This window comes from Lethenteron reissneri, chromosome 71, assembly GCF_015708825.2.
Source record: "Lethenteron reissneri isolate LAM-NWPU_2019-01 chromosome 71, ASM1570882v1, whole genome shotgun sequence".
Lineage (NCBI taxonomy): Eukaryota > Metazoa > Chordata > Hyperoartia > Petromyzontiformes > Petromyzontidae > Lethenteron > Lethenteron reissneri.
In genome coordinates, this window is record NC_083849.1 from 4,878,024 (window position 1) to 4,897,079 (window position 19,056).

The following is a 19,056-nucleotide window of genomic DNA, read 5'->3' on the forward strand; positions in this document are numbered from 1 at the left end:
GTTGCGCTGCGCTACGAACCCGGCGACCCGAGTTCAATTCCCACTCACGGCCAACACCGGTGACGGCGATTATCTGAACCGGTCATGGGCCTCCTCCCCTAGGTTGACTCAGCCTCAAATGAGTACCTGGTGCGATGTGTAGTGAACATCGCCACTGGGGAGACCAAGGCAGTCGAGTGTGGTGCTGGTCTTCATAGGTGCTGCTCGCTAACTGCACTTGCCCCAGCAGTCTGTTTAGGCTATTTGAGGGATCTTTGTGTGTGAGTGCTCTACCCCTGTTATACAGAGTGAGTGCGTGTGTGAGTGTGAGTGCTCTACCCCTGTTATACAGAGTGAGTGAGAGTGCTCTACCCCTGTTATACAGATTGAGTGCGTGTGAGTGTGAGTGAGTGTGTGTGAGTGAGAGTCAGTGAGTGAGTGTGAGTGAGAGTGTGAGTGAGTGAGATTGAGTGTGTGAGTGAGTGTGAGTGAGTGTGTGTGAGTGAGAGTGAGTGTGTGTGAGTGAGTGAGTGTGTGTGAGTGTGTGTGATTGTAAGTGAGTGTGAGTGTGTGAATGAGTGAGTGTGAGTGAATGAGTGTGAGTGTGTGAGTGAGTGTGAGTGAGTGAGTGTGAGTCTGAATGAGTGTGAGTGAGAGTCAGTGAGTGAGTGAGAGTAATCGAGTGAGTGTGAATGAGTGTGTGAGTGAGTGTGAATGAGTGAGTGTGAGTGAGTGAGTGTGTGTTCTTCCCCTGTTATACTGTGGAGTGTGTGTGTGTGAGTGAGTGTGAGTGAGTGATTGTGAGTGAGTGTGTGTGATTGTGAGTGAGTGTGAGTGAGTGCGAGTGAGTGTGAGTGATTGTGAGTGAGTGAGTGTGTGTGAGAGTGAGTGTGTGTGAGTGTGTGAGTGTGTGAGTGTGTGTGAGTGAGTGTGAGTGAGAGTGAGTGAGTGTGTGTGAGAGTGAGTGTGAGTGTGTGAGTGAGTGTAAGTAAGTGAGTGTGTGTGAGTGTGAGTGTGTGTGTGAGTGAGTGTGAGTGAGTGAGTGTAAGTAAGTGAGTGTGTGTGAGTGTGAGTGAGTGTGAGTGAGTGTGTGAGTGAGTGTGAGTGAGTGAGTGATCTCCCCCTGCTCTGCATGGCACCCTCCAGGTTCTCCGCTCCCCTCCTACAGCTAAACCCACACCCACAGTGGAACTGGAAGCGGCCACATCCACACCCCACTGCTCAACAATTCCCTGCAACAAACCCCTCGACTGGGATCTCACAGCAGCAGCAGCATCGCCACCTCCTACTGCCAACACTTGGCAGGAGCCTCCTCCTGACAACGAGGTCTTGAGAGTCTCCCGGACGATCAAGTGGAATAATAAATGTATCAGTAGTAATAACGCCACTGTACAGCACGACTGTGAAATCCCGCACGGGATTTTTTTGTTTTTACCTTTTCTCTTTGGAGGCTCAGAGGGGATGATGTGGAAGTCGTCTGCAATGACAACGTCAACAACAACGACTATTAGCACGGTTGGCTACGTAGGGTGCAAACGAAGTTCAACGCACGAGCATTCAGGCATAGCCGGGTTGATGCCCAGGATGCGTTGCTGAGAGAACAAACTTGGAAATTACGTAGAATGGCAGCACGAAGATGGGATGGTGGATTGGAACATGGAACATGGTACAGAGCCTACTACTACAAGTAGTAGTGCTACTACTAGAGAGGGGATGGTGGATGGTACAAAACCTACAGTAGTACCGGTACTACTACTAGTAGTAGTACCAGTACTACTACTAGTAGTAGTACCAGTACTACTACTAGTAGTAGTACCAGTACTACTACTAGTAGTAGTACCAGTACTACTACTAGTAGTAGTACTAGTTGTCATGTTGACACACGTGTGCCAGAACCAGGGTGCTTACCGGTATGGGATGGTTGTGATAGTTGTGATAGTTGTGTATTCCTGGCCGGGACCCACTGGGGGAGGGAGGGGGCTGTGGGCAGTGTCTACAATCCCCCAGAGCCCCGCCCCTCTGTGGGGAGCGGTACAAACCGGTCCGGACCGGTCGGGCCAACGGCGGTTAGAACCCCTCTGAGGGGAGGGGGCTGGGGGAAGCTACGATCCCCCAGAGCCCCGCCCCTCAGGGAGGGAGAGTATATAAGGCGGGTCCCTGAGAGAGCGAGTCAGTCCGTCTCAAGCCGAAGCCAGAAGCCGCCTGGAGAAGACCCTGGACCCCAAGCCGCCGCCGTCCTTCTGAGGGCCGGGGCTCAGTGCGGTGGCAGTGTTCAAGAGGTTAGGACCCTGAGGTTCCCTCGGCCTGATGTCCTTGTGAGGGCCGGGTCCGGACGGGCCAGCGGTGGGTCAGCCTCCCCGAGGTCTAGCCAGCCGGAGGGCTGGAGTAGGGAGAGTTGTAGGTACGATAGCCCAGAGGCTGTACCTCCCCAGGTTGTGGGTGAAAGGGGCCACATTACCCCTTTGTGTTAGAGTTTAAGTGTAAACTGTTACGGTATAATAAACCGTGTTGCCTCTATGACGACTCAGTCTCCCTACAAGAACATTACAGTAGCACTAGTAGTAGCACTACTACTAGAGAGGGGATGGTGGATGGTAACGTGGTACAGAACCTACTAGTAGTGGTAGTTATACTAAGTTATGATTATAATTTATTTATTTCCCGAGGGGGCTGAGTTGGTGCGTCTGCCGTGCCTTCTGGGGTCAGCAGCTGCAGCTGTTGCTGCTGAAGCTGCTGAAGCTGCAGCTGCTGCTGCTGCTGCAGCTGCTGCTGCTGCTGCATTCGGACGCTGCCCTGAGATCGCTCCTCCTCCTCTTCCTCCTCCTCCTCCTCTTCATCCTCATCCTCCTCCTCATCCTCCAGGGACTGGTGCACTCCACTCCCGCCTGCGGCAGAAACGCACGGCATGGGAATGTGGAATTTCCTGTCGGTTCCACCCCGTCGCAAAAGCGGCCACCGAGACCCATAGACTCGTCACACAGAAACCCACAGACTCGTCAAACAGAGACCCACAGACTCACCACACAGAGACCCACAGACTTTTACAGACTCACAGAGACCCACAGACTCACACTGAGACCCACAGACTCACCACACAGAGACCCACAAACTCACCACACAGAGACCCATAGACTCATCACACAGAGACCCACAGACTCACCACACAGAGACCCACAGACTCACCACACAGAGACCCACAGACTCACCACACAGAGACCCACAGACTCATCACAGAGACCCACCGACTCACCACACAGAGACCCACAGACTCATCACACAGAGACCCACAGACTCACCACACAGAGACCCATAGACTCATCACACAGAGACCCACAGACTCATCACACAGAGACCCATAGACTCATCACACAGAGACCCACAGACTCACCACACAGAGACCCACAGACTCACCACACAGAGACCCACAGACTTTACAGACCGAGACCCCAGACTCACACGAGACCCACAGACTCACACTAGAGACCCACAAACTCACCACACAGAGACCACAAGACTCAGTCCACACAGAGACCCACAGACTCACCACACAGAGACCCACAGACTCACCACACAGAGACCCACAGACTCACCACACAGAGAGCCCACAGACTCACCATCACAGAGACCCACCGACTCACCACACAGAGACCCACAGACTCATCACACAGAGACCCACAGACTCACCACACAGAGACCCCACAGACTCACCACACAGAGACCCATAGACTCATCACACAGAGACCCACAGACTCATCACACAGAGACCCATAGACTCATCACACAGAGACCCACAGACTCACCACACAGAGACCCACAGACTCATCACACAGAGACCCACAGACTCACGACACAGAGACCCACAGACTCACCACACAGAGACCCACAGACTCACCACACAGAGACCCACCGACTCACCACACAGAGACCCACAGACTCACCACACAGAGACCCACAGACTCACCACACAGAGACCCACAGACTCACCACACAGAGACCCACCGACTCACCACACAGAGACCCACAGACTCATCACACAGAGACCCACAGACTCACCACACAGAGACCCACAGACTCACTCACACAGTAGACCCACAGACTCACCCACAAGACCCAGAGACTCACCACACAGAGACCCCAGACTCACCACACAGAGACCCACAGACTCACACAGAGACCCACAGACTCACCACACAGAGACCCACAGACTCCACACAGAGACCCACAGACTCACCACACAGAGACCCACAGACTCACCACACAGAGACCCACCGACTCACCCACAGAGACCCACAGACTCACCACACAGAGACCCACAGACCACCACACAGAGACCCACAGACTCAGCCACACAGAGACCCATAGACTCACCACACAGAGACCCACAGACTCACTCACACAGAGACCCACAGACTCACACACAGAGACCCACAGACTCACACACAGAGACCCACAACTCACCACACAGAGACCCACAGACTCACCACACAGAGACCCACAGACTCACCACACAGAGACCACCGACTCACCACACAGAGACCCACAGACTCACACACATAGACCCACATGGACTCGTCACACAGAGTACCCACAGACTCACCACACAGAGACCATAGCTCACCACACAGAGACCCCATACTCACAAACAGAGACCCACAGACTCACCACACGAGACCACAGACTCACCACACAGAGACCCACAGACTCACCACACAGAGACCCACAGACTCACCACACAGAGACCCACAGACTCACAACAGACTCGACCACAGAGACCCACAGACTCATCCACACAGAGACCCACAGACTCACCACACAGAGACCCAACAGACTCACCACACAGAGACCCATAGACTCACTCACACAGAGACCCACAGACTCACCACACAGAGACCCACAGACTCACCACACAGAGACCCACTAGACTCATCACACCAGAGACCCACAGACTCACCACACAGAGACCCACAGACTCACCACACAGAGGACCCCAGACTCACCACACAGAGACCCACAGACTCCCACACGAGACCCACAGACTCACCACACAGAGACCCAACAGACTCACCACACAGAGACCACAGACTCACCACACAGAGACCCACAGACTCACCACACAGAGACCCACAGACTCACCACACAGAGGACCCACAGACTCACAACAGAGACCCACAGACTCACCACACAGAGACCACAGACTCACCACACAGAGACCCACAGAACTCACCACACAGAGACCAACAGACTCACCAAACAGAGACCCCACAGACTCACCACCAGAGCTCGCCCAACACAGAGAGCCACAGACTCACCACACAGAGACCAATAGACTCACCACACAGAGACCCACAGACTCACCACACAGACCCACAGACTCACACAGAGACCCACAGACTCACCACACAGAGACCCACAGACTCACCACACAGAGACCCACAGACTCACTACACAGACCCACAGACTCACACAGAGACCCACAGACTCACCACACAGAGACCCACAGAGACCCACAGACTCGCCACACAGAGAGCCACAGACTCACCACACAGAGACCCACAGACTCACCACACAGACTCACCACACAGACCCACAGACTCACACAGAGACCCACAGACTCACCACACAGAGACCCACAGACTCACCACACAGAGACCCACAGACTCACCACACAGAGACCACAGGAACCACAGAACCACAGAGCGCCACAGACTCGACCACACAGAGAGCACAGAACTCACCACACAGAGACCCACAGACTCACCACACAGAGACCCACAGACTCACCACACAGAGACCCACAGACTCACCACACAGAGACCAATAGACTCACCACACAGAGACCCACAGACTCACCACACAGAGACCCACAGACTCACCACACAGAGACCCACAGAGACCCACAGACTCGCCACACAGAGAGCCACAGACTCACCACACAGAGACCCACAGACTCACCACACAGAGACCAATAGACTCACCACACAGAGACCCACAGACTCACCACACAGAGACCCACAGACTCAATCTTAATTTTGGAGCTTTCGTGACTGCAGGAATTATTCTTTGTTTTTTTCGGTAAAGTCACGTATAAAGACTTGTCACACAGAGACCCACAGACTCACAGAGACACCCACACCCACTTCCCACAGTAGCACCAGCACACGCTCACTGCTTCTCGGCACCGGTGCCACCGTGCTGGTGAGTGCGCCGGTGCCACCGTGCCGGCTTGGCGGCCACCTTGTTGCTGCTGCTGCAGCTGCTGACGGCCGCCATCGTCGCCGCCGTAGCCGTCGTCGTGGGCGATGGCGCCGCCGCCGCCGGCGCAGTTGGTCTTGCAGTGCTGCACGAGGGTGCGCCGGTGCTTGAAGTCCTTGCCGCAGGCGTCGCAGCGGAACTCGCGCACGTCGCTGTGCGAGCGCCGGTGGTGCACCAAGCTCTGGGACCAGCGGAACGCCTTGCCGCACTCCTGCACATGCGCGGAGAGAGACACGGGGAGGGGACGGAGAGATGATGGGGGAGAGGAGAGCCGGAGAAATGGAGAGAGATGGGGTGCGAGAGGGGGGTGGATGGGGGTGGAGGGAGAGAGAGTTGGAGAGAGATGGAGAGACGGGGTGCGAGAGGGGGGTGGATGGGGGTGGAGGGAGAGAGAGTTGGAGAGAGATGGAGAGACGGGGTGGGAGAGGGGGGTGGATGGGGGTGGAGGGAGAGAGAGTTGGAGAGAGATGGAGAGAGACACGGAGGCAGGCAGACAGAGCGACAGCGAAGCGATCCCCTTCTGATCGATGAGAAAGCCAAGTGGGAGAATGAGCGTGTGACTGTGTTTGTGTGACTTTGTGGGGAGCGGTAGTGTAGCGGTTAGCGCGCTGCGCTATGAACCTGGCGACCCGGGTTCGATTCCCGCTCACGGCTAACACCAGTGACGATTATCTGAACCGGTCCTGGGCCTCCCCTAGGTCGACTCAGCCTTAAATGAGTACCTGGTGCGGTGTGTAAACATCGCCACTAGGGAGACAAAGGCGGTCGGGCGTGGTGCTGGCCACCCACCCCCTCGTGTACCGTTCCGGCCTTCATAGGTGCTCGCTAACAGCACTTGCCCCTACAGTCTGTTAAGGCTATACGGGGGATCTTTGTTTGTTTGTGTGACTGTGTGCGTGTGACTGTCTGGCAAAACAACCCCCTACACCTCCTCGCGGTGCCGGACGGGCAACTCTGTCGTGGGCAGTGCTGTGGGGGGAGGGCCAATGCCCATTGGCCTCTCCCCTCATGGCGTCTGTGACCACCACAGTGGCTAAACGGGGGCTCTGGACGGGTGCAAGGGGCTGGTAACCCCTCCACCTTCAATTAATTACCACGAAACCACGAATTAAACATAAACCTGTAACAAATAAGCTTGTGCCGGAGGCCCCGGGGGGACAGGCGTTTATGACGTCTCCTGGCCAAACCCCAATTGGCGGAGCCAGGAGATTGAATCTTCACCCTCGGGGCTCCTCCAGAAACAACGAAAAACCATTGCGGATGGCCACGTGGAATGTTCGAACGCTCACTGCGGAGGAAAGGTTGCCACTCCTTTGTCGGGAGCTGGACCGGTACCGCCTGGATCTCTGTGGCATTCAGGAGGTCCGGTGGACCGGTTCTGGCTCCTGCCATCATGAGGGGTGGACAGTCCTCCACTCGGGACAGGAGACTGCCAAACAACAGGGTGTGGCTCTTCTTTTGAACAAAAGAATGAAGGGGGCGTGGGAGCGTGGCGGTGAGGTGTGGGAAGCTGTAAGCCCCAGGATACTTTGGGCTCGCCTTCCCATCAACCGGAGGCGAGGAGTGGTGGTCGTGGTTACTTATGCCCCCACCGAAGACGAACATCCGTGGAGGGATGCAGGCAAAGCCGATGAGTCAGATACCTTCTATGACCTCCTGCCACAGGTGCTGGCTAAAGTGGCCACTCGGGACAGAGTTATCTTGTTGGGTGACTTCAATGCCCGAGTTGGTCATGATGCTGGCACCTGGTCTGGAGTGATTGGAAGGCATGGGCCAGATCAGCTCAATAACAACGGTAGGAGGCTGCTAGATTTTTGTGCAGCCCATGGGCTTGTAATTACCAACACGCTCTTCCGGCATCGGCGCATCTACACAACATCATGAACGCATGCCGGGTCCAAGCAAGAACATCTGCTGGACTACATAGTGACGGACCAGCGGATGCGAGCCCATGTCCTCGACACCAGGACCTACCGTGGAGCTGATCTGCCCTCTGACCATCGACTAGTCATCAGTAAGATGCGCCTGCTATTCTTCCACTCCGGTGGTGGGTGTACACCCAGGACCCCATTCGAACCTAAAGTGGCCTGGTCTCAGTTAGCTGATGAAAGTTGCAAGCGAGAATTTCATCATCGCTTGCGGCTGGGGTTGGCATCGTCCCCCACTCCTACTGATGTCGAGGGTAAATGGGCGAAGTTTAGGACTGTGACTCATGCAGCGGCAATGGCTGCTTTAGGTACGCGGTCCAGACCTCCCCAGAAACCCTGGCTGACAGAGGAGGTGTTCAGGTTAGTTGAGAAAAAGCGACAGGCCCACTCTCATCGGCTACAGAATCCCACGTCAGAGAATGAGGAGGTTTACCGCAGCCTTCGCTTGGAGGTTCGGAGAGCCGTAAGGCGCTGCAAGGATGGGTGGTGGTCGCGGGTTGCTGAGGAGATGGAGTCTGCCTCAGTGGCCCGCGATCACAAATCACTATTTAATTCCATCAAAAAAGTAACCTGCAGCGCCACACCTATTACCATCATTAGGGGAAATAACGGTGATCCAATCTCCGACCCCCAGGAACAGGTTTGCAGATTTGTTGAGCATTTCTGTGAGGTCCTGGGGGAGGGGAAATCCCTCAGCCAGGAAAACATCATTGGACAAAGTGGGGATAACCCTGCTGAGGCTGCGGTGCCTCAAATATTGGAAGAGGTCACCCCCTGTGAGTGGCTGGCTGAGGTGCCATCTGTTGAGGAAGTACTGAGGGCGATCCGGAGTCTGAGACTAGGAAAGGCAACGGGCAGAGATGATCTCCCAATCGAAATGCTCAGGGAGGGTGGCGTTTGTGCACAGACTGCCCTACATGACATCATAACAACAGTCTGGACCACTAGACAGGTTCCGCAGGATTGGAAGGATGCCCTGGTGGTCCCCCTCTTTAAGAAGGGGGACCGCACAGACTGTAACAACTACAGGGGCATCTAACTCCTCAGTGTGCCGGGAAAGGTCCTGGCAAGGATTATTCAACATTGCCTTGCTAGGCACGCTGAGGAGGGGCTTGCGGAGCCCCAATGCGGTTTCAGGAAAGGACGGTCCTGCACAGATGCCATATTTTCTGTCCGTCTGCTACAGCAGAGATGTAGGGAATTCCAACAAGACCTATATCTCTGCTTTATTGACCTGGTCAAGGCCTATGATACCATCAGTAGGCCTGGGCTCTGGGTTGTTCTTCATGCTTTCGGAGTCCCTGACCCTCTGCTCATGATCATTAAGGACCTTCATGATGGTGAGCGGGCCCGGGTAAAACTATGTGGCCGGGAGTCAGAGCCTTTCCCTGTACACCTTGGGGTGCGGCAGGGATGTCCTCTGGCTCCCACATTATTTAACATCTATTTTGACCGCGTAGTTCGTGAAGCCTTCAATAGCTGTACCGGGGGAATTTCCATTTGGTACAGATATAATGGGAGGCTGATCGATGCCCGGGTGTGATCAAGGGATGGCTCCCTATTGGTCAACCACGTTATGTATGCCGATGATTTGGTAATAGCTGCTCATTCAGAGGAGGAGTTGGAGACGCTGCTGCTGAGACTGGAGCGTGCCACTAAGAGGTGGGGCCTTACCATCAGCCCCACCAAAACTAAGCACCTGCCTGGGTATTTGTACCATCGGACATTCCACCCCCACAACTCCCAATCGGTGATGGGGCAGTAGTGGAGAGAGTGGAGAGTTTCCCATACCTGGGCAGTGTGCTTATGACCGGCTCCAGTTTAACAGCAGAGGTCTCACTCCGAATCAGTCGAGCGGCAATATTTTTTCATCGGTTGCGTAACGCTGTGTGGAAGCTACCTGGTCTGTCGCTCTGCACAAAGCTTCAGGTCTTCTCGGCCACAGTCATTCCATCCCTTCTCTACGCTTGCGAAACGTGGACCCCCCTAATGGAGCATCTTCGCCGGTTGGAAACATTTAGGCTGGCCTGCCTACGATCCATCCTGGGTTTAACCAGGCTGGATTGTGTGAGGCGCTCACAAATCCTTGAAAGATCTGGGCAAAGTCCCATCGGTGAGCTCCTCCGGCAGGCAAGGCTGCGTAGGCTGGGTCATGTAGCCTGCATGCCCAGCCACTGCATGCCTAAACCAGCTTTTGTTTGGCCGGATCGAGGGGGCTAAACGGGCGCGGCACGGGCTAGAGAAGAGATGGAGTGACGTGGTACAGGAGGACGTGGAGCTGAGTGGACTTGCCGATGACTGGTACCAGCGGTGTCAAGATCGGCCTCAGTGGAGGAGGCTCGTGAAGGACGCTACTGGGCAGTTGGAGGCAGTCGCCCTCCAACAACAACGGAGGGCGGAGGAGCGACGCTCACAACAACGAGCGGAGCGCCGGGTGGCTAAAGCACAGCAAGTTGGCACAGTAGGGGGCACAGGTGGTGCATCAGCCAGTCATCTCGGTCATCTCGGTCAGTCGACCAGTGGCACCTGCTGGGTCTGCCCCGTGACCTCCTGCCAGCGGGCTTTCGACACTTCACGTGGCCTCAAGGTGCACATGGCCTGGCACAAGCGTCGTGGTGACGTCACCGCCACTTAGTGGCGAATGGCGGTTGTTGTTGTGCGTGTGACTGTGTGTGTGTGTGTGACCTGGTGGGGAGTGGTGGTGTAGCGGTTAGCGCGCTGCGCTATGAACCTGGCGACCCGGGTTCGATTCCCGCTCACGGCTAACACCAGTGACGATTATCTGAACCGGTCCTGGGCCTCCCCTAGGTCGACTCAGCCTTAAATGAGTACCTGGTGCGGTGTGTAAACATCGCCACTAGGGAGACAAAGGCGGTCGGGCGTGGTGCTGGCCACCCACCCCCTCGTGTACCGTTCCGGCCTTCATAGGTGCTCGCTAACAGCACATGCCCCTACAGTCTGTTAAGGCTACACGGGGGATCTTTGTCTTTGTCTTTGTGTGTGACTGTGTGTGTGACTGTGTGTGTGACTGTGTGTGAGTGTGTGACTGTGTGTGTGACTGTGTGTGTGTGTGTGACTGTGTGTGTGACTGTGTGTGTGACTGTGTGTGTGTGGGTGTGTGAGTGTGACTGTGTGTGTGTGTGAGTGTGACTGTGTGTGTGTGTGACTGTGTGTGTGTGTGAGTGTGACTGTGTGTGTGTGTGACTGTGTGTGATTGTGTGACTGTGTGTGTGAGTGTGACTGTGAGTGTGAGTGTGACTGTGTGTGTGAGTGTGTGTGTGACTGTGTGTGTGTGTGACTGTGTGTGTGTGTGACTGTGTGTGTGTGACTGTGTGTGTGTGACTGTATGTGACTGTGTGTGACTGTGTGTGTGTGTGACTGTGTGTGTGTGACTGTGTGTGTGTGTGACTGTGTGTGTGTGACTGTGTGTGTGTGTGTGACTGTGTGTGTGTGAGTGTGTGACTGTGTGTGTGTGAGACAGTGTGTGACTGTGTGTGTGACTGTGTGTGTGACTGTGTGTGACTGTGTGTGTGTGTGTGACTGTGTGTGTGTGTGTGACTGTGTGTGACTGTGTGTGTGTGTGTGACTGTGTGTGTGTGTGAGTGTGTGACTGTGTGTGTGTGAGACAGTGTGTGACTGTGTGTGTGACTGTGTGTGTGACTGTGTGTGACTGTGTGTGTGTGTGTGACTGTGTGTGTGACTGTGTGTGTGACTGTGTGTGACTGTGTGTGTGTGTGACTGTGTGTGTGTGACTGTGAGTGTGTGTGTGTGACTGTGTGTGAGTGTGTGTGTGTGACTGTGTGTGAGTGTGTGTGTGACTGTGTGTGTGAGACTGTGTGTGTGTGAGACTGTGTGTGTGTGTGTGACTGTGTGTGTGTGTGACTGTGTATGTGAGTGTGACCTGGCAGGCGTAGGGCCGCTGCTCCGTGTGGATGATGGCGTGACGGTTGAGGTCGGCCTGCAGGGCGAAGCTCTTGCCGCACGCGCCGCACTTGAGGGGCCGCTCGCCCGTGTGCAGCGTCTGGTGGCGGAACAGGTCGGTGGACTGGCGGAACTCCTTGCCACACTCCTGCGGGGGGGGGACACACGGACACACACAGATACACAGAGATAGACATACACACACAGAGACACACATAGATACACAGAGATAGACATACACACAGAGACACACAGAGATACATGAAGATAGATACACACACAGACACACATAGATACACAGAGATAGATACACACAGAGATAGACATACAGACAGAGACACACAGAGACACACAGATAGACACACACACACACAGACACACAGATACACACAGATACACACAGAGATAGATATACACACAGAGACACATAGAGATACACACACAGAGATAGATATACACACAGAGACACACATAGATACACGGAGATGGATACACAAACAGAGACACACATAGATAGACATACACACACAGAGATAGACATACACACATAGAGATAGATATACACACACAGACACACACATAGATACACGCACTGATCTAGCTACAAACCAATAGCAACAACCGCCATGCGCCACGGCGCTTGTGCCAGACCAGGTACACTTTAAGGCCACCTGAAGTGTCGAACGTCCGCTGGAAAGAAGTCAGGGGGACAGACCCTGCAAGGTAGTCAACATCTCCTCGCCACCGTGATGATGACGAGAGACACACAAACTCCAAATATACACCAGGGTCGGGATCGAATCCACGACCTCCTGCGCACCAGGCGAGGTCGTTAACATCTTCTAGCCACCGTGGTGATGATGAGAGAGAGACACGCAAACTCCAAATGTACAGCAGCAGACGTCGTCAGGGTCGGGATGGAGCCCACGACCTGCTGTAGACCAGGCGAGGTAGTCAACATCTCCTAGCTACTGTGATGATGATGAGTGAGACGCAGACTCCAAATGTACAGCAGGCGTCGTCAGAGTCTGGATCGAAACCCAGGAACCTCCTCCTGCATACCAGGCGAGGTAGTCAACATCTGTGTGTGTGTGTGTGTGACGTACCAGGCGAGGTAGTCAACATCTGTGTGTGTGAGTGACGTACCAGGCGAGGTAGTCAACATCTGTGTGTGTGTGTGACGTACCAGGCGAGGTAGTCAACATCTGTGTGTGTGTGTGACGTACCAGGCGAGGTAGTCAACATCTGTGTGTGTGTGTGACGTACCAGGCGAGGTAGTCAACATCTGTGTGTGTGTGTGACGTACCAGGCGAGGTAGTCAACATCTGTGTGTGTGTGTGTGTGTGACGTACCAGGCGAGGTAGTCAACATCTGTGTGTGTGAGTGACGTACCAGGCGAGGTAGTCAACATCTGTGTGTGTGTGTGAGTGACGTACCGGGCGAGGTAGTCAACATCTGTGTGTGTGTGAGTGACGTACCAGGCGAGGTAGTCAACATCTGTGTGTGTGTGTGACGTACCAGGCGAGGTAGTCAACATCTGTGTGTGTGTGTGAGTGACGTACCGGGCGAGGTAGTCAACATCTGTGTGTGTGTGAGTGACGTACCAGGTGAGGTAGTCAACATCTGTGTGTGTGAGTGACGTACCGGGCGAGGTAGTCAACATCTGTGTGTGTGTGTGACGTACCAGGCGAGGTAGTCAACATCTGTGTGTGTGTGTGACGTACCAGGCGAGGTAGTCAACATCTGTGTGTGTGAGTGACGTACCGGGCGAGGTAGTCAACATCTGTGTGTGAGTGACGTACCGGGCGAGGTAGTCAACATCTGTGTGTGTGTGTGACGTACCAGGCGAGGTAGTCAACATCTGTGTGTGTGAGTGACGTACCAGGCGAGGTAGTCAACATCTGTGTGTGTGAGTGACGTACCAGGCGAGGTAGTCAACATCTGTGTGAGTGAGTGACGTACCAGGCGAGGTAGTCAACATCTGTGTGAGTGAGTGACGTACCGGGCGAGGTAGTCAACATCTGTGTGTGTGTGTGTGAGTGACGTACCAGGCGAGGTAGTCAACATCTGTGTGTGTGTGTGACGTACCAGGCGAGGTAGTCAACATCTGTGTGTGTGAGTGACGTACCAGGCGAGGTAGTCAACATCTGTGTGAGTGAGTGACGTACCGGGCGAGGTAGTCAACATCTGTGTGTGTGAGTGACGTACCGGGCGAGGTAGTCAACATCTGTGTGTGTGTGTGTGAGTGACGTACCGGGCGAGGTAGTCAACATCTGTGTGTGTGTGTGTGTGACGTACCAGGCGAGGTAGTCAACATCTGTGTGTGTGTGTGACGTACCGGGCGAGGTAGTCAACATCTGTGTGTGTGTGTGACATACCGGGCGAGGTAGTCAACATCTGTGTGTGTGTGTGTGAGTGACGTACCGGGCGAGGTAGTCAACATCTGTGTGTGTGTGTGTGTGACGTACCAGGCGAGGTAGTCAACATCTGTGTGTGTGTGTGTGTGTGACGTACCTGGCGAGGTAGTCAACATCTGTGTGTGTGTGTGTGTGACGTACCAGGCGAGGTAGTCAACATCTGTGTGTGTGAGTGACGTACCAGGCGAGGTAGTCAACATCTGTGTGTGTGTGTGTGTGTGACGTACCAGGCGAGGTAGTCAACATCTGTGTGTGTGAGTGACGTACCAGGCGAGGTAGTCAACATCTGTGTGTGTGTGTGACGTACCAGGCGAGGTAGTCAACATCTGTGTGTGTGTGTGACGTACCAGGCGAGGTAGTCAACATCTGTGTGTGTGTGTGACGTACCAGGCGAGGTAGTCAACATCTGTGTGTGTGAGTGACGTACCTGGTGAGGTAGTCAACATCTGTGTGTGTGTGAGTGACGTACCAGGCGAGGTAGTCAACATCTGTGTGTGTGTGACGTACCTGGCGAGGTAGTCAACATCTGTGTGTGTGTGTGTGTGATGTACCTGGCGAGGTAGTCAACATCTGTGTGTGTGTGTGTGAGTGACGTACCAGGCGAGGTAGTCAACATCTGTGTGTGTGTGTGACGTACCAGGCGAGGTAGTCAACATCTGTGTGTGTGTGTGACGTACCAGGTGAGGTAGTCAACATCTGTGTGTGTGTGTGACGTACCAGGCGAGGTAGTCAACATCTGTGTGTGTGAGTGACGTACCAGGCGAGGTAGTCAACATCTGTGTGTGTGAGTGACGTACCAGGCGAGGTAGTCAACATCTGTGTGTGTGTGTGTGTGACGTACCTGGCGAGGTAGTCAACATCTGTGTGTGTGTGTGACGTACCTGGCGAGGTAGTCAACATCTGTGTGTGTGTGTGTGACGTACCAGGCGAGGTAGTCAACATCTGTGTGTGTGTGTGTGACGTACCAGGCGAGGTAGTCAACATCTGTGTGTGTGAGTGACGTACCAGGCGAGGTAGTCAACATCTGTGTGTGTGAGTGACGTACCTGGCGAGGTAGTCAACATCTGTGTGTGTGAGTGACGTACCAGGCGAGGTAGTCAACATCTGTGTGTGTGAGTGACGTACCAGGCGAGGTAGTCAACATCTGTGTGTGTGAGTGACGTACCAGGCGAGGTAGTCAACATCTGTGTGTGTGAGTGACGTACCAGGCGAGGTAGTCAACATCTGTGTGTGTGAGTGACGTACCAGGTGAGGTAGTCAACATGTGTGTGTGAGTGACGTACCAGGCGAGGTAGTCAACATCTGTGTGTGTGAGTGACGTACCAGGCGAGGTAGTCAACATCTGTGTGTGTGTGACGTACCTGGCGAGGTAGTCAACATCTGTGTGTGTGTGTGAGTGACGTACCAGGCGAGGTAGTCAACATCTGTGTGTGTGTGACGTACCAGGCGAGGTAGTCAACATCTGTGTGTGTGTGACGTACCTGGCGAGGTAGTCAACATCTGTGTGTGTGTGACGTACCAGGCGAGGTAGTCAACATCTGTGTGCGTGTGTGTGTGTGACGTACCAGGCGAGGTAGTCAACATCTGTGTGTGTGAGTGACGTACCAGGCGAGGTAGTCAACATCTGTGTGTGTGAGTGACGTACCAGGCGAGGTAGTCAACATCTGTGTGTGTGAGTGACGTACCAGGCGAGGTAGTCAACATCTGTGTGTGTGTGTGAGTGACGTACCAGGCGAGGTAGTCAACATCTGTGTGTGTGTGTGAGTAACGTACCAGGCGAGGTAGTCAACATCTGTGTGTGTGAGTGACGTACCAGGCGAGGTAGTCAACATCTGTGTGTGTGTGTGAGTGACGTACCAGGCGAGGTAGTCAACATCTGTGTGCGTGTGTGTGTGTGACGTACCAGGCGAGGTAGTCAACATCTGTGTGTGTGAGTGACGTACCAGGCGAGGTAGTCAACATCTGCGTGTGTGAGTGACGTACCAGGCGAGGTAGTCAACATCTGTGTGTGTGAGTAATGTACCTGGTGAGGTAGTCAACATCTGTGTGTGTGTGTGAGTGACGTACCAGGCGAGGTAGTCAACATCTGTGTGTGTGTGTGAGTGACGTACCAGGCGAGGTAGTCAACATCTGTGTGTGTGAGTGACGTACCAGGCGAGGTAGTCAACATCTGTGTGTGTGAGTGACGTACCTGGTGAGGTAGTCAACATCTGTGTGTGTGAGTGACGTACCTGGTGAGGTAGTCAACATCTGTGTGTGTGTGTGAGTGACGTACCAGGCGAGGTAGTCAACATCTGTGTGTGTGAGTGACGTACCTGGTGAGGTAGTCAACATCTGTGTGTGTGAGTGACGTACCTGGTGAGGTAGTCAACATCTGTGTGTGTGTGTGTGAGTGACGTACCAGGCGAGGTAGTCAACATCTGTGTGCGTGTGTGTGTGTGTGTGTGACGTACCAGGCGAGGTAGTCAACATATGTGTGTGTGTGAGTGACGTACCTGGCGAGGTAGTCAACATCTGTGTGTGTGTGTGACGTACCTGGCGAGGTAGTCAACATCTGTGTGTGTGAGTGACGTACCAGGCGAGGTAGTCAACATCTGTGTGTGTGTGTGACGTACCAGGCGAGGTAGTCAACATCTGTGTGTGTGTGTGTGTGACGTACCTGGCGAGGTAGTCAACATCTGTGTGTGTGTGTGTGTGACGTACCAGGCGAGGTAGTCAACATCTGTGTGTGTGTGAGTGACGTACCAGGCGAGGAAGTCAACATCTGTGTGTGTGTGACGTACCAGGCGAGGTAGTCAACATCTGTGTGTGTGTGAGTGACGTACCAGGCGAGGTAGTCAACATGTGTGTGAGTGACGTACCTGGCGAGGTAGTCAACATCCGTGTGTGTGAGTGACGTACCAGGCGAGGTAGTCAACATCTGTGTGTGTGTGTGACGTACCAGGCGAGGTAGTCAACATCTGTGTGTGTGTGTGTGTGACGTACCTGGCGAGGTAGTCAACATCTGTGTGTGTGTGTGTGTGACGTACCAGGCGAGGTAGTCAACATCTGTGTGTGTGTGTGTGTGTGACGTACCAGGCGAGGTAGTCAACATCTGTGTGTGTGTGTGTGACGTACCTGGCGAGGTAGTCAACATCTGTGTGTGTGTGTGTGTGACGTACCTGGCGAGGTAGTCAACATCTGTGTGTGTGTGTGTGTGACGTACCAGGCGAGGTAGTCAACATCTGTGTGTGTGTGTGTGTGACGTACCTGGCGAGGTAGTCAACATCTGTGTGTGTGAGTGACGTACCAGGCGAGGTAGTCAACATCTGTGTGTGTGTGACGTACCAGGCGAGGTAGTCAACATCTGTGTGTGTGTGACGTACCTGGCGAGGTAGTCAACATCTGTGTGTGTGAGTGACGTACCAGGCGAGGTAGTCAACATGTGTGTGTGTGAGTGACGTACCTGGCGAGGTAGTCAACATTTGTGTGTGTGAGTGACGTACCAGGCGAGGTAGTCAACATCTGTGTGTGCGTGTGTGTGACGTACCTGGCGAGGTAGTCAACATCTGTGTGTGTGTGTGACGTACCAGGTGAGGTAGTCAACATCTGTGTGTGTGTGTGACGTACCAGGCGAGGTAGTCAACATCTGTGTGTGTGAGTGACGTACCAGGCGAGGTAGTCAACATCTGTGTGTGTGTGTGACGTACCAGGCGAGGTAGTCAACATCTGTGTGTGTGTGTGTGTGACGTACCAGGCGAGGTAGTCAACATCTGTGTGTGTGTGTGTGTGTGACGTACCAGGCGAGGTAGTCAACATCTGTGTGTGTGTGTGAGTGACGTACCAGGCGAGGTAGTCAACATCTGTGTGTGTGTGTGTGACGTACCTGGCAGACATACGGCTTCAGGCTGCCCGGGTGCTTGGTCAGGACGTGAGTCTCCGTGGCCTCGCGTGCCCCCGGCGGCTTGTTGATCTTCAGCGTGATCTTGATGTTCTCCTTCATCTTCTTCGCCTCCCTCTTCTTACCGTGACCTGCCGGAGAAATCGCGACGGCTGATCGCGGCTGATTCGCCGCGACGTTTGCGCGCGCGTGGTGCAGTTCTGTCGGGAGCGGTGGTGCAGCGGTTAGCGCCGCGCTGCGCTACGAACCCGGCGACCCGAGTTCGATTCCCGCTCACGGCCAACACCGGTGACGATTATCTGAACCGGTCCCGGGCCTCCCCTAGGTCGACTCGGCCTCAAATGAGGACCCGGTGCGGTGAGTAAACATCGCCACTGGGGAGACAAAGGCGGCCGGGCGTGATGCTGGCCACCCACCCCCTCGTGTGCCGTTTCGGCCTTCATAAGTGCTCGCTAACAGCACTTGCCCCTACAGTCTGTTAAGGCGACATGGGGGATATTTGGTGGTGGCAGTGGTGGTGGCGGTGGTGGCGGTGTTGCCGACAGCTTCTTACTCTGCAGGACGCCGAGGTCCACCGGCAGTTTGACTTTGCGGTGTCGGTGCGACCGGCGGACGTCCAGGTCCTCGGGATTGGAGTACACGCCTGCACAGACGCAGACGCGTCGACTCACCCACTCAC

General features: G+C 54.4%; 1 protein-coding gene across 1 annotated transcript in view; it reads right to left on the minus strand.

The window, feature by feature from the left end:
* Positions 1–2,159: 2,159 nt before the first annotated feature.
* Positions 2,160–19,056, minus strand: part of LOC133361212 (zinc finger and SCAN domain-containing protein 30-like) — a 30,175-nt gene continuing 13,278 nt past the window's right edge. Inside the window, exons 4-9 of the mRNA XM_061580096.1 lie at positions 18,931–19,020; positions 18,363–18,508; positions 12,061–12,228; positions 6,214–6,442; positions 2,668–2,864; positions 2,160–2,291 (exon numbers count right to left, since the gene is read on the minus strand). Of these exons, the coding sequence (XP_061436080.1) occupies positions 2,160–2,291; positions 2,668–2,864; positions 6,214–6,442; positions 12,061–12,228; positions 18,363–18,508; positions 18,931–19,020 (962 nt within the window). The remainder of the gene's footprint in view (positions 2,292–2,667; positions 2,865–6,213; positions 6,443–12,060; positions 12,229–18,362; positions 18,509–18,930; positions 19,021–19,056) is intronic.